The 20488-nt window shown below is 42.6% G+C and overlaps 1 protein-coding gene across 1 annotated transcript; it reads right to left on the bottom strand.

Annotated features, from left to right (window-relative positions):
* Nucleotides 1–251: 251 nt before the first annotated feature.
* Nucleotides 252–11483, bottom strand: Rgag1 (retrotransposon gag domain containing 1). Its single transcript, XM_005404656.1, has 3 exons — nt 11360–11483; nt 1940–5990; nt 252–1326 (listed from the first exon to the last, which is right to left on the bottom strand). Exons 2-3 carry the CDS (start codon nt 5912–5914, stop codon nt 1210–1212), a joined length of 4092 nt encoding a protein of 1363 aa, XP_005404713.1. The 5' UTR covers nt 5915–5990; nt 11360–11483; the 3' UTR covers nt 252–1209.
* Between the last annotated feature and the right edge of the window lie 9005 nt (nt 11484–20488).

A 20488-nucleotide genomic window follows, 5' to 3' on the forward strand; every position in this document is an offset into this window, starting at 1 on the left:
CCTTCACACCAGTTTCAACCTGATTAAAGTATGTTTTGCTGATTGTCTGTTTAAACCCTTAATTTGGATGGACTTTTCATATGAGCAATGATCTTACCTGTTTGTCTCCCCAATAGTGGCTAACACATGTTAGATAGTAAATATTAGTTGAATGGACTCAATAAATCAAATTCTAATAATCATGATTAATTCTTTTTTCATAAATGACTTTTATTTATCTTTATGATTACAAATGTAATACATGCTTATTTTAGAGAAACTAGAAAGCATAGAGAAGTAGAAAGAAAATAAAAAATACCCATAATTCCACCACCTGAAAGTAAATATTGAGCAATGAGCATATTATGCTCTACCTATCTATGCCTGCTTAGAGACCAAGACCATTATCAAGAGTGATGGCCACAAAGCACAACAGCCAAAGGAGTGAGAGTAATTAACAGCTGAGGCATTACCCAGAGATCAGAGCTAGAGATTCCGCACTGAAGGACAAGACAAGGGCCATAAACAATCCATCAAGAGATCAGAAGCTAACAACACAGGAACAAGTTAGGTCACTGTAACAGTGTAATGAAATGGTGCTTGTCAGGACTTTAGCCAAGCACCTGTCACATGATACATTAGCAATAAGTGTTAGCTATTACTATCACTATTATTGTTATTATTATTGGTCAAAACAAATGATTCAAGGTGGAGACTACAAATAGGGCAAAGGCCCTGGAGACACATTTTAGGTGCTGTGAGGGGGGGCACATAGGAGTAGGTCTACTGGTTTTAATAGGTGGAATAGGAGTGGATATCTCTCTCTTTGTAGGCTCTCCTTCCAGGTGGAGTGAGATCAGGGTTTTCTTAAGTTTGCCTGATGATGCATGGCAAGACACATGGCAAGTGTTTCTGAGGTAGGAAATGATTTCTCCTGCTTAGACTGCTTCCTGGACCAACAACTAGGATTGGCTTTGATGATGATGGGAATTCAGAACTTCATACCCCATACACTCATACAGTTTACCCTCTCATTGTTGAAGCAGGACACAGGCATGTGCATGACAGACAAGATAGAGGTAGCCAAGTGGGAGATAAGGTGGGATGTGCCTGGATGGGAAGGCTGGAGGGTAAGGCCAATGAAGTTGATGATGCAGTTAAATGGTATGGGTCCAGGAACCAGTCCTCAAATTAGCAGTCAGTTCCGATATCATAGGAGTCCAGGGAGCATTACTCGTTGGTGGAGGGCTTCTGATGGTCTGTGCTCTGTCGAAGGTGGGTGTGAAGATCCGTTCGGGGATCTCCATGCTCTTTCAGGTAGTAACAGCGTTTAGGAGCATGTTGGTACTAAGAAAAAACACCAGAGGTAAGTGCCATACTTCCTATCATAAAGGACATTCTACCTGGTTAAATTCAGTCAGCAGATCAGAGAACTTACCTAATTTACTTATATAAAGCATGACTGAAGCCAACCAAATCCCGTAGTGGCCTGAGTCCATAATATCCATGGTTATAGCTAGGACCTACTTCTAAGATAGCGATGGCAAACTTTTTAGAGCTTTCAATGATTACAGCCAGTTCTGGCATGCATGCCATATGTTGGCCACCACTGCTCTAAGAGAAGACACCCCCTCCCTTAGATTTCAATGGACTCGGAATAAATAGAGAGATGGGATTGAGTTCAGACTAGCTTGCTTGTAAGCAGAAAACTTACTACTTTATACCAGCCAAGGCCTCAGTAACTGGGGTTGGATACCACTCCTGAAAGTAGCTAATATGCCCTAACTAACTGCATATTCATGCTCACTGATAAAACTTCAGATGGGTTTGTATGGTCTTGGGGGGCAATACCTCTCTCTTGCTGCTTCCTTAATTCTACTCGAAAGAGCAGAGTGTATTTCCCATCATTACCTCCTCATTTTTTACCTCAAAGACCTTGAAACTGTTTCCCCACCATTACCTCCTCAGTCTGCTGCTGACAGCTCAGTTCATTCTCCATGGCCTCTTCATTAGTCCGCTTACAGGCTGTTGGCAGAATCTGGCTTGATTTGCTCAAGGAGTCTTTTTCCTCTGCCAGCTGGCTCTCTATGTAGAGAGATCTGTCTATCAGTTCTTTTAGGCTACCAGCCACCTTCAGGAAGACCTGAGCCATTTTGGTGGTAATAGCTTCTGAAAGTCCTTCCAGAAACCTGGCCTGTAGAATGGCATCAGACCAAGACAAATGCCGGGCCAGCAGCAGGAAGTCAGTGGCATACTGCCTGACTGACTTCTGGCCCTGCTTGGGATGGCAAAGAGCAGCGCTGAGGATGTCTGTCTCAGATAAGGAGTCGTACAAGCCTTGTGCTCTGCTCATGAATGATTTATTTTCATCAGAGAGGGAATTTCCCACCTCCATCTGCAAGATGGACCACCTCTCTGCTGCACCCAGATGAAGAGACACCAGAAATGCCATTTTCTCTGAATCGTTCAAAAACGCCCTCATTTGCTTCTCCTCATCAATCTCAATCTCCTCCTCCATTGAGCGTGAACCTCGAACTGCTTCCTGCTCCTCTAAGAGGTAACAAAGTTCTGGAGTCAACATTCCAAAGGATGACCCTTCCTTTGGTGGTGGGTTTGTTGTTTCAGGGGTTCTGGCCGTCATGCATGGTTTTGCCCTCATTCCAGAGGATGTGACGTTAATATGTGAGGTAGATGCCTCACCAGAGTCTGTGGCTTTGATTTTCAGAGTGGACATCATTCCAAAGGCTGTTTGTGGTGTGGTCATTGTTCCAGGGGCTGAGGCCCTCATGAGTGATGTAGGTGTCACTCCCAATGCCATTTGTGGCATGGATGTACCTCTAGAGGTTGTGGATCTTATTTGTGGTGTAGACATTGTTCCAGAATCTGATACTGTCCTTGGTGACTTAGCTATTCCTCCAGAAGCTCTGTTCATCCTTTGTTGCAAGGACATAGATCTAGAGCTTATGACATCGGTTTGCAGTGTTGGCATTGCTCCGGAGGCCATGGTTTTCATTAGTGGCTTAGACATCTCTCCAGAAGCAATGGCTGACATCAAAGGCATGGGCATTGTTCCAGAGGGCACGGTTCTCATTAATGGGTTGGACATCCCTCCAGAGGCCATGACTGTCGTTTGTGCAGTAGGCATCTTTCCAGAGGCTGGAGCTCTCATTAACTCTGCAGACACAGCTCCAGATGCTGAGCTCCTTAGTGGTGTGAACATAGCTCCGGAGGCTGGTGCTCTGACTTGTGGCAGTGGTATCACTCCAGAGGATGGTACTTGCATTGGGAGAATGTGCATGTCTCCAGAAGTTGTAGAAACCATTTGTGGTGTAGACTTCACTCTAGAGGCCGGGGTTCTCATTAGTGGCAAAGACATCCCTCCAGAAGCTGTGGAAGTCACTTGAGACAAGAACATCCCTCCAGGTGCTGTAAATCTCATTAATGGTGTGGACACTGCTCCAGAGACTGAAGCTTTCATCTGTGGCATGGACATCATTCCACAGTCTGTGGCTGTCCCTTGTGGAACAGATATTGTTTCATAAGATGGGACTCTTGGAAGTGTCAATATTTCTGCAGGAGCCAGGACTCTCACGGGAAGAGATCTCTCTCCAGAGGATGAGACTCCTGTGAGCAATGTGGACAACTCTCCAGAGTCTGGAGCTCCCATTAGTGGTGTGGGCATCAAACCAGAGGCACAGGATCTCATCTGTATCCCTCCAGAGTTCATGGATCTCGTGAGTGATGCAGATATCTCTTCAGAATCTTGGGTGCTCATTGGCTGATTGGGCATCTTCTCAGAGTCTGTGGCTGCCATTAGTGATGTAGACATTCCTCCAGAGCCTGGGGCTCTCAGTAGAGGCATGGACATATCTCCAGATGCTGTGGCAGCTGTTTGTGATGTGGACATTTCTCCAGAGGTTGTGGCTCTCATTAGCAGTGTGGACATCCCTTCTGAGGCTGTATCTGTTATTTGTGGCAAGGACAGAGCTCCAGTCGTTGTGTCCCTCATTAACACTGAAGACATTTCTCTAGAAGCTGAAGTTGTCATTTGCTGCATAAACACTGTTCCAGAAGGCTTGGTTATCATTAGTGGCTTGGACAATGTTCCAGAAGCCGAAGCTCTCATTTGTGGCACGGACATCACTCCCAAAGCTGTGTCTCTCATTAACAATGGGGACGTTGACCCAGAGGCTTTGGCTGTCATTAGTGGAATGGACATTGCTTCAGAGGCCGTGGCTGTCATTTGTTGTGTAGATGTCAGTCCTAAGGCTGTGGTTCTCATTTGTGATATGGATATTGCCCCAGAGCCAGGGGCTCTGGTTTGCTCTGTGGACACCGACCCAAAGGCTGTGACTATTGGTTGAGGCATAGACCTTGTTTCAGATTTTGTGGCTGCGATTGGCTGTATGGCCATCACTCCAGAATCTGAGGCTTTAATTTGTGGTGTGGACATTGCTCCACTGGCTGTGGCTTTCATAAAACCTGTGGACATTGTTCCAGAAGTTTCAGTCATAGACTGTGTTGACATCACTCTAGAAACTGTGGTTGACATTTTCTCAGTGAACATCGCTTCAGAGCTTGTGACTATCATTAGTGGTGTGGACATTGTTCCAGAGGCTGGGACTATCTTTTGCATTGTGGACATATTTCTGGAGGCTGGTGTGGACTCTGTTCCTGCATCTGAAGTTGTCCCTGGCAGTGTGGACATCTCTGCAGGGTCTGTTGTTCTCACTGGCAGAGTAGACATGATTTCAGAGTCTAGATTTTGTATTAGCTGTGGGGATGTCCCTCCAGAGCTTGGGGCTTGCATCAGTTGGGAGGGCATTTCTGCAGAGGTTAGGGCTGTCATTAGCAGTAGGGATGCTTCCTCAGTGTCTGGAGCTGGCTTTGGTAATGTGGACATTTCTCCAGCATCTGGGATAGACAGCAGTGATGGGAACATTGTTTCAGAGCCTGAAGCTGATGCTAGCAATGAAGACATGACTCCAGAGTCTGAGCCTGACATGAGTAGGTTAGACATTGCCTCAGAGTCTTGGGTGTCTGCTGACTGGGTTGATGTTGCTCCAGAAGCAATGGCTGACATTATCAGTGAAGATATTGCTTCAGAGTCTGTGCCTGACATGAGCAGTGAAGCTAGCTCTCCAGAGGCTAAGGCAGTCATTAACACTTTGGACATTGCTTCAGTGTCTTCATCTGTAATTTGCAGTGGGGACATTTCTTCAGCATCTGGAGTTGCTGACTGTGTGGATATAACTTCAGGATTTACAGCTGGAATTGGGAGTGTGTATATCTGTCCAGGATCTTGGGCAAGCATTAATGGTGTGGGCATTGCTTCAGAGGATGAGGTGCTCATTATAGGTGTAGACATTTCTCCAGATGATGAAGCTGTAACTTCCAGTGATGACATCTCTGCAGAATCTGTGGACATTAGTGCTGTGGATATTGCCCCAATATCAGGAATTGTTGACATTCCTGGAGACATTAACCCATAGTCTGAAATGGAAAACAATGGGGACAGTGCTTCAGTGTCTGAGGCAGGCATTAGTGCTGGAGACAGTGGCCTAGAATCCGAGGTTGGCATTAGCAATGGTGACAATGCTCCAGAATCCAAGCCTGGCATTAGCAGTGGAGACAGTGGTCTAGAGTCTGAGGTTGGCATTGGTGGTGAGGACGATGCTCCAGCAGTTGGTACTCCCGTTAGAGGTGAGGACATTGTGTCAAAGGCTGAGGATATCTGTGTGGATATTCCTCCAGGGTCTGAGGCTGAAGGTGAGACTACAGACAACTGTACATGAGAATGCAGAATTTGGACATCCGCTCTGCTCTCCGTCATTGGTCTAGAGAAGGTTGTCTCCATGTTTGGGGGGTCCACATTTTCTTCCCTCAGCATATTGTTGAATTGCAGTGAATGTAAAGGTATTGACATATCTGCCATGACCACAAGACAGGATGGAGGGAGTCCCTAATGTGATGACGTCAGGGGTCTTGCAGAAGCTTAAGTGCAAGCAAATCTGTAAACAGGAAACAAGTTTAGAGGTCAAAAGGCAATATTAAGAAGATTGAGAGGGGCTGGGGATTTAGCTCAGCGGCAAAGCGCCTGCCTGGCAAGCGCAAGGTCGTGAGTTCGGTTCCCGGTACCAGATAAAAACAAAAAAAAAAAAAAAAAAAAAGAAGATTGAGAAACACACAGATGATTCAAAATGGAGACCTGCTTTTTGTGGGTTGTCAGGTATAGGGTGTTGAAGATGGGCTTATCAGGTTAAAGAAAGTGTACAGCAACGAATAATTGAAGATGGAGCAAATAGTCCTTCTTCCTCTGTCCTTTTCAAACCAACCTACCCGGTTACTCAGCACTGCTTCTCCCATTTATAAATGCCAGCAACAGCTAAGAGCCAGGGCCCGTCCAGATCAAATGAGGTGGCACCTCCACCTACTGGCCAGTTGTGAGAAGTGTGGGCTGCTAAACTACAGTCTATCCTACAGCAGCACTTAAATTACCCAATGTACTGGTGGGCTTGGAGTGGGAAAGCTCTTTGCCTCTGGATAATCCTTCATTCCTGGGGCTCACTGTACTATGCCAGTGGTTCAGTCTCCATTTTACTCTTCTGCTGGCCCTGACTGTCCTTTTAAGCAAAGCAAGACATTTATGTGATCAATGATAAGGAACAGTATGCCACAAACTAAAATTCTGCTTATTATCATCATCATTATTCTTAATAACAACTATCACTATAACTACTATTGATTGCTCACTTAGTATTGCATGGCACTGTGCTTCAGGTAACTGTGCACACCTTTAAACTGCCTGTAATGTGTCGTGCTTTGCAAGCATTATCGTACTTTAGTCTTACAATACCCTATGCAACAGGTATTGATATTCCCATGTCACCAGCTTGCTCAGATTAGCTAGGATTAGGGACTAAAATAGAGTCACTGTGACAGTCATAGACCATATATTTTTTATTCTACTTCCTAACTTGGGGTTGCCTAGCTTTTGGCATCCCTAAGGCTGCATTCAATTAGTTCTCTGACATCCTAAATTAAGGCTCATGAGAAGCCTAATCTATAGTATGGAAAAAATTCAAATTTCTCTGGTGACATGGGGGTGGTCAATCCCAGAGCCTCACTTCACTAGTCCACCGAATAAGCAGCCCTAGAAACTGCCCTTTGATACAAAACTTGAAAATGAATGCAGACATTACGCAAGACTGATATGTCCCCATGGTGTGATCATGCCAAAAAATAGAAGACTGGCTACTGTGGGATAATGTCACAAAAGTGATCAATCCCATGTTATTGTGCCATAAAAATGAGAAAACTAGCAACAAAAATACCAACATTATCCATTTCTTGAGCGTGCACTGACTTGCAAGCACTCTGGTAGGCACTTTCCCTGCATAATCTCATTTGGTCTCAGCAACACTAAGAGATTTGGGTAGTCGTCTTTCTGTATCTGATAAAGGTGAAAATTCAGGCCCAGAGAAGTGTAATAACTTTTCTGCAGTCACATAGATTCCCAGGGCTATCCAACTCCATGGCCCCCTACCCTTCATCACTATGCTATCACAATCTATCTTTCTACTTCACTCAGTCACATTACCAAGACCCTTCCCTCTATCTCCAGCCTGGGCAACCCAAAAATGAAATGTAAAAGTATACTGGCCCCCTACAGACACTTTGATTGCTGTAATATTTGGTGCAATGGGAAATATGAGTCAAATGAGCAACTATAAACCTCCATCCTTAGAAAAGTCCTTAAGCGTGCCACAACTTCCCACAGAGAAAATTCAGAAAGATCTTGCCCCATCAGTTACTGAGAAGAGGGATAGAGTATCCTTTGCACCTTTAGCTCTTTTAGTCTGGCTAATTGACTTACACCCTGTGCCAGTTCATTAAGGCAAGAACTAGTATCAGTAGCTGTTCTCTGAAATCTCCCTTATCTATCCTCTGCCATGCCCCTCTTGCTGACTCGTTAGTGTTTTTTCTGGATCTCTTTTCCAAGATTCCTGCCTGTGTATTGGCTCTGACATTTGTCTCTGGCTACCTTTAACTTGACAGTCCTCCCAAAGCTCCACTTCGCTCTTGGCCTATGCAACTCCACCTCTCTTCTCTGTGCTCTTAGTAGTCCCATTAGCCTATGCCTCACTCCACTGCCTGCCTCAAAGAGAAAAGATTGACAGAGTTAAAGAGATGAGAAAGAAAGTGTCCTCACTCAGGAAATGAGACATATATCCTCTGCAGCTAAGCAGACCCAAGGAGCCCTGAGAGCAGGACACTGCTATTGGTATGACCAAGAAGCTGAGACTGGGCATTAGAGGTAAGGGGACATCCAAAATGCCAGGATTTGAAATCTCAACGAAGCTCAGGTACAAAGCATTCAGAGTGAGAGAGCATGAGCAGCGGGGGCTGGGGAGTAAACACTTTGATAAAGCCCTGCAGTAGTGGTAATAAAAATACCAATCTGCCCTCATCGTCAGAGGCACAGAAGGAAATGTGACAACCAATGTCCTGCCCAAAGGCTAAAATTCAATAACGTGTCTCTGTGGATTTCAAAAACTAAAAGAAAAACTCATGCCAGTCATACCAAGTGAGAACTCATCTAGAAATGGAGCTACAGCTGGTTTTCTAGAGCCAGGGCAGAAGGTCAGTGTAGAAATAGCATTCAGTCTAGTGGCAAAATTGGTCCCTGAACTCTAAATAGGGCAAAGTCTTCAGGTGAAGTTCAAGTAGCTCATGTACACAGAGTGAGATTTGGGGATGGAGGCATTCAGGTCACTATACGCTTTAAAAATAACAACTAAGTATAGTTACCCACCAACCATAATGGACCATGGGGGTTAAGCACCAGATGTGCATTATATCATTCCAACACCTGGAAGGTGGACACTGACATCATTCCCATTTTACAAATGGAGAGATGACTTAGAATAATTTATGTGACCAAAGACATGGAGCTAATAAATGGCAAAGCCTAGATTTGTGCCTTGGCTACTCTGCTTCCAAAATCACTTTCTCTCTTTGTAATTAGACAGGTGCTTAGAAACACCATACATTCTACTTACTTCTGTCTGCCCCACCACACCAAGCAAGGAGACTTCTTTCTTGTTACAAAGGGCTGAACTGTACTAGTAGTAGTAGTAGTAGTAGTAATAGCAGTAGTAATCGTCATCATCATCATCATTGTCATCCTCATAGTAGTAGTAGTAATACAAGCTAACCTCCATTAAGCTTTCTGCATATATCAAGAATGGGGCCCTATGGGCTCCAAAAGCATTATCTCATTTGATCCTTACATTTATCATGCATGTTAGATCTTTTTTAATTTCAAGTTTACAAATAAGGGAACTGAGCCTCAACAAAGGAAACTAAAATGACCAAATGCACACAGCTCTGTCTGACTTCAGAACACAACTATAGAATATACTACTGAAAAGGAAACACCCTAACGCTAGGAACATGGGTCAACAGTGAGCACTTGGCCAACATACACAAGGCCCTGTGTTCAATCCACAACACTACAAAAGAAACAAAAACTAACATTCCAGTTGCTTTCCCCCAGATCACAGAAATTATTCACAGAAAATTCATGCTACTAATGGGTTCATAACAACCACTATAACTCTTATTAATATGCCTAATCATTGAAGCTAATATTTATGATGTCAGGCTCTGTGCTAAGTGCTTTATTTACAGTATCTCATTTGATACTCACAACATGCCTCTAAGGGGGTTACTATCATCACCTTCATTTTCCAGATGAGAAGCTAGAAGCATAGAAAGATTAACTAGCTTTCATAATCTCACACAGCTACACAGCAAAGTCATCTACGATAATAAACAAATTGGAAACCTAAATGCCTGATGTTAGAATACAATTTGTTTAATGATTGAAATGAATTCTGATACAATTATAACAGCCACTAACATAGCCATTGTTTGTTGTATCTTAGTATGGACATGATTTTCAGTTTTTTATAAAGTAAATATGCATATTTTGCAAGGGAGCAATAAAATATTTTTTGTTCACAGTGACCATACCTGAATGGTAGGATTAGAGGAGATTTTTATTTCATTTTCTTTGTGAGTATTTTCTCATTTGTCCATAATGGACACATCATACTTTCATAAAAAGAAAAACATAATAAAATTTAATTTTCGCATTTTAGAAAGCATGTTCTTGATGGCTCTATCTCCAACTCTTTCCACTGTCCTCCTGAAAGCTCTCCCTAGGGATCCCTAGCTACCCCCATCCAAGCCATAGACTTAACAGTTCCGCCATTTGCATCTTAGGTCAGAAAACGATCTTCAGTGCTTTCTTTCATTTTGTTTGTGTTGTTTTGCGTGTTCAAAAGTTATTTCTTCTTTTTTCTACCTGATTTTTGTTCAGTAATTGCACAAGATATCTAGGAATTTATTCTCAAAATAAAACAAAAACTTGAAATCCTCCATACAGACAAAACTAAAGTCTTGAGACTATCCCACTCCCTGCCCACAAATCCAATTCCTCTGTCTGTTCACAGTTGAGTTTGTCTCCAAACTTTTCCTAGATGCAATAGCATTCAGAGTTTATATCATGTAAAATCCAGTATGTGCAAAAAGCTACAATCATAAAACCATCCTGACACTGATCACTCCAGGTTCCAAGGTCTCGTCCTCCATGACCATTTTCATCAGCCTGCTCTAAGTGGGCTACTGAAAGAGGGCTCTTGCCCGCTCACTCCATGTAGAGCATAGACTTCTATTTTATTAGAGCCAGAGTCTCGAGAAACACAAGAGAAGGAAGACCTTCTAAGGAAAGAAAAGCCCAGAAACTGCTGCTTAGCATCTCTCAGGTCCTTCGCATCCCACCCACTCTGTGCTGATCAATGCAGCTAGGAGGTGTTGTGGTTGGGGAGGAGGTGTTTGGGGGATTGCATGGCTAGCTGCTTGGGAAAATAAAAATAAGCAAGAGACTGTTCAATATGTCAACAAATAGCTTTCCAGCTTTTGAAAATAAGCTTTTCTCTGGATTCTTAACAATATCCTCTCCTACAGCCCTAGCAAACAGGCGCCCAGAAAACTGAAAACAGACAATCTAAGTTCCAGCAATACCTGCGCTATTTTGGGTTCTCTGCCTCCCCCAATCCTTCAGAGGAGACAAAACCTTCCCCACTTTCTTATTCCTCAACAGCACTGACACTGAAATTACCTACCCAGTTCTTTGCAAGAGGAGAGGCAACTAGCGTTTACTGAGAGTTTACTATACCAAGTAATGTGTCAAATACTTTATGTGTATTCTATTATTTCATTTCATAATAAACAAATGAAATGAGGGGGATGCCCTGTTTTATAAATGAACTAAAAAAATGAAGTAGAGAGAAATTAAAATTCAGTAACTTACCTTGGCTTTCACAGATGAGAGGGAATGAAGCTGGGCTTGTCACTCAGGTCAGTCTGACTCAGCCAGCACTCTTAACTCACAGGAGAGTCACACACTGTATTCAAGTCTCTGAAGGGCTGTCATATGGCAGAGAGGGTAGGTGTGTTCTGGGTAGCTCCAAAGAAAAGGATTTGACTGTTAGTTGGGAATTATGCTTTCATTGGATGTGCTGCAAATTCCCCAAACTACATGTATATGCATGTCCAACTCTATAGGGAAAAGAACAATATAAGAAAAGCAAACGGAACTGCCTTGCAGTGGGTGCCGTCCTGAAGGATCTGTGAAATCACAAAGAACAGGAGGGATACCAGAGGACTGCAAATGGCAGTGTACCAATTTTCTTAAATAAGGAAACGGCAGACCAAGTACACTGTAAACTCCAGAGGTGTAAGCTTGATGTCAAACCTTGGGGGAGATTCTACCTTTGATTATAAAGTAGGTAATTTATAAGCATTTAGAATAAAAGTGGCAATGGAAGGTACCTAGAGGTACCAGCTGAACTCTGAAAATAAGACCAGGTTCCCAGACTTGTAGCTTTCACAAACTCAAATATTGGGGGACTGACATTGGGTTGCCAAATTTTTGCTTCCGAGTAAAGGCACTGAGAAACAAAACAAAACAATCCCAAACTATCATTTCATAAAAAGAAAGGGCTTTCTTTAAATATGAAGAGAAAGAGAAAATGGTCTCAGAATAAAGGACAGTGCTTTAAATGAAACAGACTTTTTCTTACTGACTACATAGTTGGACTTTCTCCTTTCATTGGGGACTGCTGTGATTTTCCTACAGGATGGAAACTTGTCCAAGGATCTGGCTTAAGGAATCACTCAGAGTTAAAACATCCATACAGATAAGATCAGATACCTGTAAGATAGAAGATCTTCCTGGCCTAAAGAGAGAACAACGGAGTTTGACCTTAGCCTAAGTGAGGACATCAACATAGATAAAGAAAGTATCCACAGGAATGCAGTGAGAGAAACCAAAGCTGCCAAGTATGGACTCCAGCCCCCATCCCTGAGGTGGGACTTGGCCAATCCATTTGACCTGTGTCACCTCTTGAACCCTACAGCTTCCTTGTAGTAATAAGTGCCTGGTGCCATTAAGCATTTGGGCCATGAAATCCTTTCTGATTTGAGGATCTTGAAGCAACCTTCAGACTATTATTTGTCTTTCCACGCAGACTTCCTAAATGCAAAAGAGTTCAAAACCGGCTGAACATTGTTATCAGAGTGAAGGTTCTGCAATGATCCAGAAGTAAGTCCCTAGCCTTGATCCTCTCCTGTTCCACATTTCTACCTATGGTGAAAATAAGAGCATGGATGGGATTCTTTCATACCTTCTCCAGGGCTGAGAAGAACCTCTAGAATCTGCCTAGCAAGGTTTACATTTTAAGACCCATGGTTTACAGTATGCCTGTCAGCATCTGGTAATTGTCTGTCATTCACTTTGTTGCCTGTGCACTAAGTACCTACAATTTGTGCTCCTCATGGAAAATGCTTAGTGAACATATGTTAGCTATGAGGTCTGTGTCCTGAAGAACAGATCACGTCCTCTATACAACTGCTGAGTATTCATGTCAATCCTGCCTTCCTCCCGCAAATTACTGGTATCAGTGTATACTTCCTTAATGTGAAAAGGGGACAAACTGGTGCTCTCGTTTGTCACAAATAACTCCACTTCCTAAAGAGTTCAAATTGAAACTTGACTACAGTCTGTTGACATTGACCTTGTTTCTGAAGGTGACCGCAAAGCAGTATGCACTACTTGCTGTACCTTCTAAAACTGTGTTTCTCAAAACAAAAATGTGATGGGGTACCCCTACATCATGGCCCCATTGAGAGGACTGCTAAAATGCAGATCTGAGGGTGGCACCTTCACTTTCAAAGAGTCAAACTCAGTAGTTCTGGGTAAGGCCAAGGAATCTACATCTTAGCCCAAATGAATCTGAAACTCTCTAGAATTTAAGGACTACTGGTTTAAGAGATCATATTCGCTCATTGTAACATCAAATAGGCCTGGGCTCAAACCTCAGCAGTTCAAGTTACTTCCCCTCAGTTTCTTAATCTGTAAAACAGGGAGAATCTCAGTAGTCCAAATGGTACAGAGGAAAGAAAGTCCCAACCTGTGAGATATCTAGGACAAGTTCATGTTCTTTAAAATTGATGAATGAATTTTAGGAACAATGGAGCTTAAGAGCAGAATATATTCACTGAGGGAAAGAAAGCTTTGTTCAAGAGAGGGACAGAAGAGGACCCGAGTAGGTTGCCAAGGAACCTCCCTTTTCTAGACATTTTTATAGAGCAAATCCACAAGGTGAGGCAGGTCCAAGGTAGAAAACATGGGAAATCATAAGGTGGGCATGAGGTGGGACAAAACTATGGTCAACCAATAAGATTACTAGTATAATTGCTCAGATAAAATTGATTAAATGTGAGATCAAGGGCAGAAATGTGTCATGTAACAAGTGGACATAAATACAAAACAGGGGCTTTTCCTGTAGGGAAAAGTTAGTGTAGGTTCCTGCAGCTTGAGTTAGTGACTCTTCCTGGCTTTCTCAAGGTGATAGAGATCCATTTAGAATATCAATCCCTAATGTTTATCCTTAGGGAGATGTGTGGGTGCATTTGTTTTATCTTTTGTCTTGAGGTCTGGCCCTCAGCTGGAGGGGTCAGTCTCTCTCACAGCTGCAAGATATCTCATCTTCTACACTGGCTCCTTTGAGGGCTTAGCCCTATCTGACTGCCTATAAAATTTCTAACTCAGTTGCCTACAACAGTACCTAACTCATAGGCTCTTTGAACGTTTTAAATAAAACATGTGTAAAGTGCCTGGCACATAGGAGCAGCTCAGTAATCTCCTCTGTCCCTGCTTATTCATGGGATTGGCTGTCTTCCTTGTCCACTTTCAGCTTCTACCCCTCTTGCCAAACTGCCCATTCTTTCTAGCCTGATATTTAAATTCTCTGAGACTGTGACTCTCATTGGTCCAAACTTAGTCCACTGTACTTTTTGAGCAAAGTTCTCATCCTGGGTTCCATCAAAGGCTGCATGCCAGCTTAGAGTGACTGCTTAAGAATCAGATGTTTTCTTCTGGTTCAATGGGCTCTTGCTTGGGGGAAGCAGGATCACGTGGTGCCAAACATAGCCACCTATTCATAAGAAAATGCTACTATGCTGGGCTAGGATCTGTGGATGGAAACTCTTTAGAAGGAGCCTGTGGGTGTGGCAGGAATTCTGAGGCTTAGCCCATCCAGTACACCTAGGCTTCTCATTTATCCAGTCTGCCAAAGGAATGAAGCATTCAGGTTCGCTGAAGTCTCTATTTAATTCTGACTTTTCATCTCCATCAGGCCAAGAACATCAGTTTTCAAAAACCTATACCACAGCTAAGAGGGAAAAAAGATTTAACCCTAAAATGAGACTTTGTATTTCTAGGACACATTTTTAAGTTTCTAAAGCAACTTCACATCCATTTCTTCATTGCAGAGCTTTCAAACTGGCAGCCACTGGCCATCCAGACTGCAGACAGATTTTATTTGACCCATACAATGTTTCTAATATTTTTAAATTAGTTGCAATATTTAAAAGTCAGGAGATTTCACATAAAAAGCTGGATTTCTGGTTTCTCTAGCATAAACAGACACTTAGAATGTCATTCCAACGTGGCAATAGTCAGCTAGCGCTGAGTAGGCTGTTCCCTGTCGACCGACACATGCTCACAGCATTCACCCAGTCACTTTCACTTTCCCACAGTGACCTACTTGACCCCTACAGGCATCTGAAGCCCCACTGTAACCCAGTGGGATTGGTAGAGAAAGTGATTACAGCAGAGATTCTGAAGTCTGTCTGGATTGAAATCCTAGAACTGCTCTTCACTAGTTTTGAGACTCTGGGAAAATGATTTAACCTCGCTGAAACTCAGTTTCCTCATCTGTAAAATACAGATAGGAATATAATAATAATTTCCCTAACTCATTGGTTTATTGGGCCAATTAAATAAATAAATGCATACTTAGAACAATGCCAGGCACATGGCAAGCACTAAGTACTTACTGCCATGTTTCTTTGCCTACAATTCCCTACAATTTGCTTCTCTGATATCCCAAAGTTTCTGAAAACTTAAACTTTGTGGCAAGCTCGCACTTGCTGGTAAAACTGGACCTCAGCTGATACAAAATCATTTACTGCTCGCATTTAGAAATATTAATGTGTTTTCACAGGGTGTTGCCCCAGATCCCATTAAGGGGTGTTAAATAGTATATATTATATGTACAGTATTACTTTTCAAAAGTCCAAACATTCTGAACTCTAAAACATGTCCAGCTCTAATGATTTCAGATAAAGGGTTAAAAACCTATATTATTATTATTAGTTTATATAATTAATTGGCCAATGGGAAAACCGTACTTTTAAACACTAAATAACTTGTCAAAAGTCCTATAATTTAAAAGTAGAAATAATCCTGACCCCTAGACGATTTTGACCATTGGTACTGGACTTGCTATAGGCTTGTTGATGCAGATATGGGCTAGTAGTAAGGATCCAGTGAAAAGTTGAAGAGCATTACCAATTATTGTCAGTGACAAACTCTACCCCTAATAGTTTCTTTTGACTCTTTGCATTAATCTTGTTATAAACAATTGGGTTAGAATTGGGTGGGAATTATTTTCTTCTCTTGTACAGAAGAAGAACCCAAGGCTCAAAGAGAACTAAGCAGCTCAAATTCACACACCAAAAAGACAAGCAGAACTGTAACTAGAAACCAAATTCTATATTTTTCTTCTGAAACCCTAGGGCCAGTCCAAGACTGACATATGCTGACCTTTCTGCATACTGACCCTCACTCTGTGCAGACAGTCCTCAAGTTTTCAATAAACCCAATAAAAGGAGTTTCCCAAGATCCCAGCAAATATAAAAATGAGACAGCATATCTGGGTGAACCTCACCCTTCCCAGGACCATAGATAGTAATGTATAGACATCATCCAGTCAGAAGCCAGGGAGGGGAGATTTCTCAAATCCCAAGGAAAATCACAGAGACCCAACTGTTTGCTCTTCTCTGTTGATTTTTAGGAAGCTGACATTTACTTATGCCAAAGGCCAAAAGAAATAAAAAATCTACTGGAAAGGAAATTTCATCAGTCATGAAGCAATATCTCAAAGAAACCTTTGCACAGTATAAGTTCCCTTGTTTGAAATACAGAAAACAGAACATTGCTGCTTCGTATTGTTAGTGCATCAAAAATCTGATAATGAAAACAGCATCCCTAGGACCTCATTCCACCCCTGCCACAGCACAGGGAAGCTCTGTGACATCGCCTCCAACTTAAGCAAGTTGAAAATAAGAGGGAAGGCCATAACCCAGGTGACCTCATGTCACTCCTAAGCTCATGGCTTGAATTCCTGCTACCAACAAATCCGTACTTTAATCACACACCCACAGCGACCCAGATCTTTGAATTCAGCAATTCTTTCTCAGGTTTCAGTGAGGCATTGGCAGCCTGAGCTATTTTGGGACACTTTCTCTGCTGTGGATGCCACTTTCGGAATACGGCAGAAACATGCTAAGGACCTGGAGCTCTCTATCCTGGACTTTTTTGGGGGTTGGCTTGCTCTCTCTCTCTCTTTGTCTGGGCTGATTGTTTGGAGGACAGTCTCTCCTATCAACCTAATCCCAGGGGCCTGACTGACTGGCTACCTTGCAGCCGGGCCACAGTCTCAACGAGGCAGTGTGGTTGCCAGCACCTTACGGTAAGGGGCAGTGAGGTACTAGCCAGCCTGGCAGGATATAAAACACCCCAGGGGGTGATCTGAGTTTGGAACACAGGCTGAGAAGAAAAAGTGGGGAGAAAGGATAGGGAAGACAAGATTTTTCAAACATTTTATTCCTATGATCATCACTTCTAATTCTGATGCAACTGACTCGGCATGCGATCAGGAGCCTGTAAGCTCCATTTTGCTGTTCTAAAATCTTCTGCACCTACTGTAAGTACCGGGGTTCAATGGTGTTCATGTTGTCTTCTGGGGAGGGGGAGAAGAAAGTAAGGCCTAGAAGGGTCATCATTATTTGACTCGGGTATGAGCAAGTCAGTGGCGTTGGAAGAATTTCTTACATCACCCACTCCTGAACTGCATCTTAGTTTGGAAAATGAAAATGCCTTTTTGTGCTTTCACAAACCCCCAGCCTACCAAAAACCCCACCTGTCTTTGGGGGTCCCCTTCTCATCGATGCTATATCCACCTATTTCTCATGTTGGACTTAGTGGGAGAAATGCACACTTGCTATTTAAATTTCTTAAATGCAACTGCAGCTACTATTGTGGGCACAGCCCCTCCTGACTTCTCCATCTTTTATGCAGCAATTTGCTGAAACTGTGAAAGATGGTGTAAGTGGTATAAATGAGAGTCGAGAGACTCCCCCATGGTAAAAAGGAAGAGCAATGTGGCTGATTCTCAATGCAGTTAGAAATGCTGTCACAATGGAGAGGCTTCATGCTATGCAATGAGATGGTGCTTTCTGATGCCTTCCTATTTTAATGGAAAGAGATCAAAATAGCTGCCAGAACATTTCTGATGCTTTTACCTCTTTACTGCGAGACTGGACAATGTCTTTGTCTCTGGTTGGCTTGTCACTCCTTGAAGCAATTCCAATAGCTGCTCCAAAGGGCAGGGTCAGCCTTCCTTCTCTTGTTTCTTTTGAGGACTCTTGATGTTCCCTCAATATAGCTCAGGAAGGCAGAGCCAGGTCCTGCCATACTCTCTTCTCCAAACATCAAGATCAAATCATGTATGGTACAGAATTTGTTTGGAGGTGGGAATAGGGAATACCTTTGCAAGGAAACTGTTTGGAGAGCCTGCCGTGGTCCATACTAACACAGTGTCCTTCTGAGCGCCCCTAATATTTTAGCTGTGGTAAGAATAAGACAAGGCAAGCATGTCTTGCCCCTTTATTTCCACACAGCATCATGGAAAAGGGAGCATTTTTTTATTTTAAAGAGAGTAGTAAATGAGAAACAAACAAACAAAAAAATAGAACAGTAAGAGCATAACCAGTATCACTAACACAAACAAATCAAAGCAAGAACATTCAAAGTGATACAAGGTCTCAAGACAAAATAATACGAATCAACAGTGGTTGTTACATTACATATCGCTATCCTCAACTACATTGCTCAGATTACCAGAAGTTAGAATGAAAGATTGAGGAGCATTGTTTTTAAGCAAAGAAAAACTATAAGATATGCATTAGACTAAGGCTGGCTACCTTCAGTTTCCCTGATTGATAAAGTAAAAAGTTTCTTATTTGTATTCTACTAAGAGTGCTGGACCTGATATGGATTTAAGGACAATGTTGTTATCAGTGCTGGAGAAGTCAAGAAAGAAGATTTACATTGTCTCCAGTAGAGAATGGGGTACTGCTCAGATTGTAGAACAAAAGTAGTCTCAGGAGAAAATTGGCTACTGCCTGTTTGTGTGGTCTTTGGTAACTCATTAAGTTTCTCAGCCTTTCTCCTGCTGAGGATCTCTGAGAAAATGATGTTTGGATCATAAAGATTAATTGTCTGGGAGGTTTTTGTCAAAGCCTTGTATATTCACGATAGCTGAATTTTATGTCTATCTCGTGGCATTCCAGGAGAATTAAGAATGTTCCCTTGGTCTTCTAAATCTCTCCCTATCCACTCCCAAGGACTTGGAAATTCCTAAGCACATAATTCTTTTTTACGTAGAGCTTTGGCATCCGTTAAAATGCCAACCTCGTGGGAGGGTCAGCTTGTTAAGCCCCACTTGGACACATCCCATTCTGGCAGCAGATTCTGAGGGAAGTGAGAAGAAAAAGGAGGAAGGAAGAATTGAGAGATCATTATACATGTAAACTTGAGCCACAGAGTAAGAGCCTGGAAGTAAGACCCAGGTCAAGGCTAAAGAGTCAAGTACCAGGAATATCCCAAAAAGGGATATTCTTATTCTTGCTAAAATTGGGTACAAAGCAACTTATTAAAGCAAGAGACTCCAAATTTGGGGAATGGGACAAATATCCACTTAATGAAACTGAGGTGCAGGGAGAAAAGAGAATCTTGTCAACTAGAGTGGGATATTAGATAGGAGAATTTCTTGCAAGAATATATACAGCCTGAGTTACCTAAACCACTGAGCTAGGGCTCCCCAAAATGTTAAAGGACTCTCAGTATAAAAAAAGCAACCACATTTAATACTCTCTCACCTCTCAACTCTGATATAACTTCAGCCTAGAGGTAGAGGTCAAAGGAGGAAAACAAAGAGACTTGGAACTTGAGAGCCTCCTTTTACTTTTTCCTTCCTCTGAAACCAGCATTATGCTCATTCCCAAGGAGACTCGTGGTTGATACAATGATATACCTTGTTTGTCAAGAGCTGCAGTATGCAAAGGGGGTTGCTCAAGCAGAGCCACAGGCTAAGCATGAAGCATTCTACATCTCCATGTGGGCTCCTTCCTAGGGCCTAGTGGAAAGTATTTTGAAGCAAGATCACCTGAGTTTAAATTCTGGCTCTGCTACTTCCTAGCTATGTGGCCTAGGCAAGTCATATAATCTATAAGAGCTGCATCTGTGAAGGTGGCACATAATAGTAGGATCCATCATATAGCCGTGAAGATTAAAGGAAACAATGCATGTAAAGCCCAACACAGTACCTAGTACAAAGTAAGTGCTTAATGAAAATCAGTAATGATTAAGATTCCTGGCTCTCCGCTATATGTTTCATCATCTGAGAATGATTTGTAGCCATAAGTGGTCCTACTCAGTACAGGGTCTAACAGCACTAGGGTTTCGGGGACCCATCATCTTCTTCAATTAAAGTGGCCCTGTTTACCTTTTTACCCAATCTCATTAGAAAAGAGCAATGCCAAACCTTTCCTCCCACTGGTTCTGCATTCACTTCATCCCCCAGCTGTCTAAAAAGATGCGTTCACCTCAGAAGACATTGAAGTCTTTTCCTTGGTTTTCCCCAGTCACAGACTGAGCCTTGCTGACCATTTTCCAGTGGGGAAAGGAAATCATTTCTTGGAGGGCAGGGTCAAGAAGGGCACAGCTGCTCTGGGAGTGCCAACAAAAGAA

Source organism: Chinchilla lanigera, unplaced genomic scaffold (assembly GCF_000276665.1).
Source record: "Chinchilla lanigera isolate Chin_1 unplaced genomic scaffold, ChiLan1.0 scaffold00089, whole genome shotgun sequence".
Classification (NCBI taxonomy): Eukaryota; Metazoa; Chordata; class Mammalia; order Rodentia; family Chinchillidae; genus Chinchilla; species Chinchilla lanigera.

Coding starts and splice junctions, on each gene's coding strand:
- Rgag1 (XM_005404656.1), bottom strand. CDS start 5,914: ATGGCAGATATGTCAATACCTTTACATTCACTGCAATTCAACAATATG. Junction 1,327..1,939: donor GTCAGCAGCAGACTGAGGAG/GTAATGGTGGGG, acceptor GTTTTTTCTTAG/TACCAACATGCTCCTAAACG.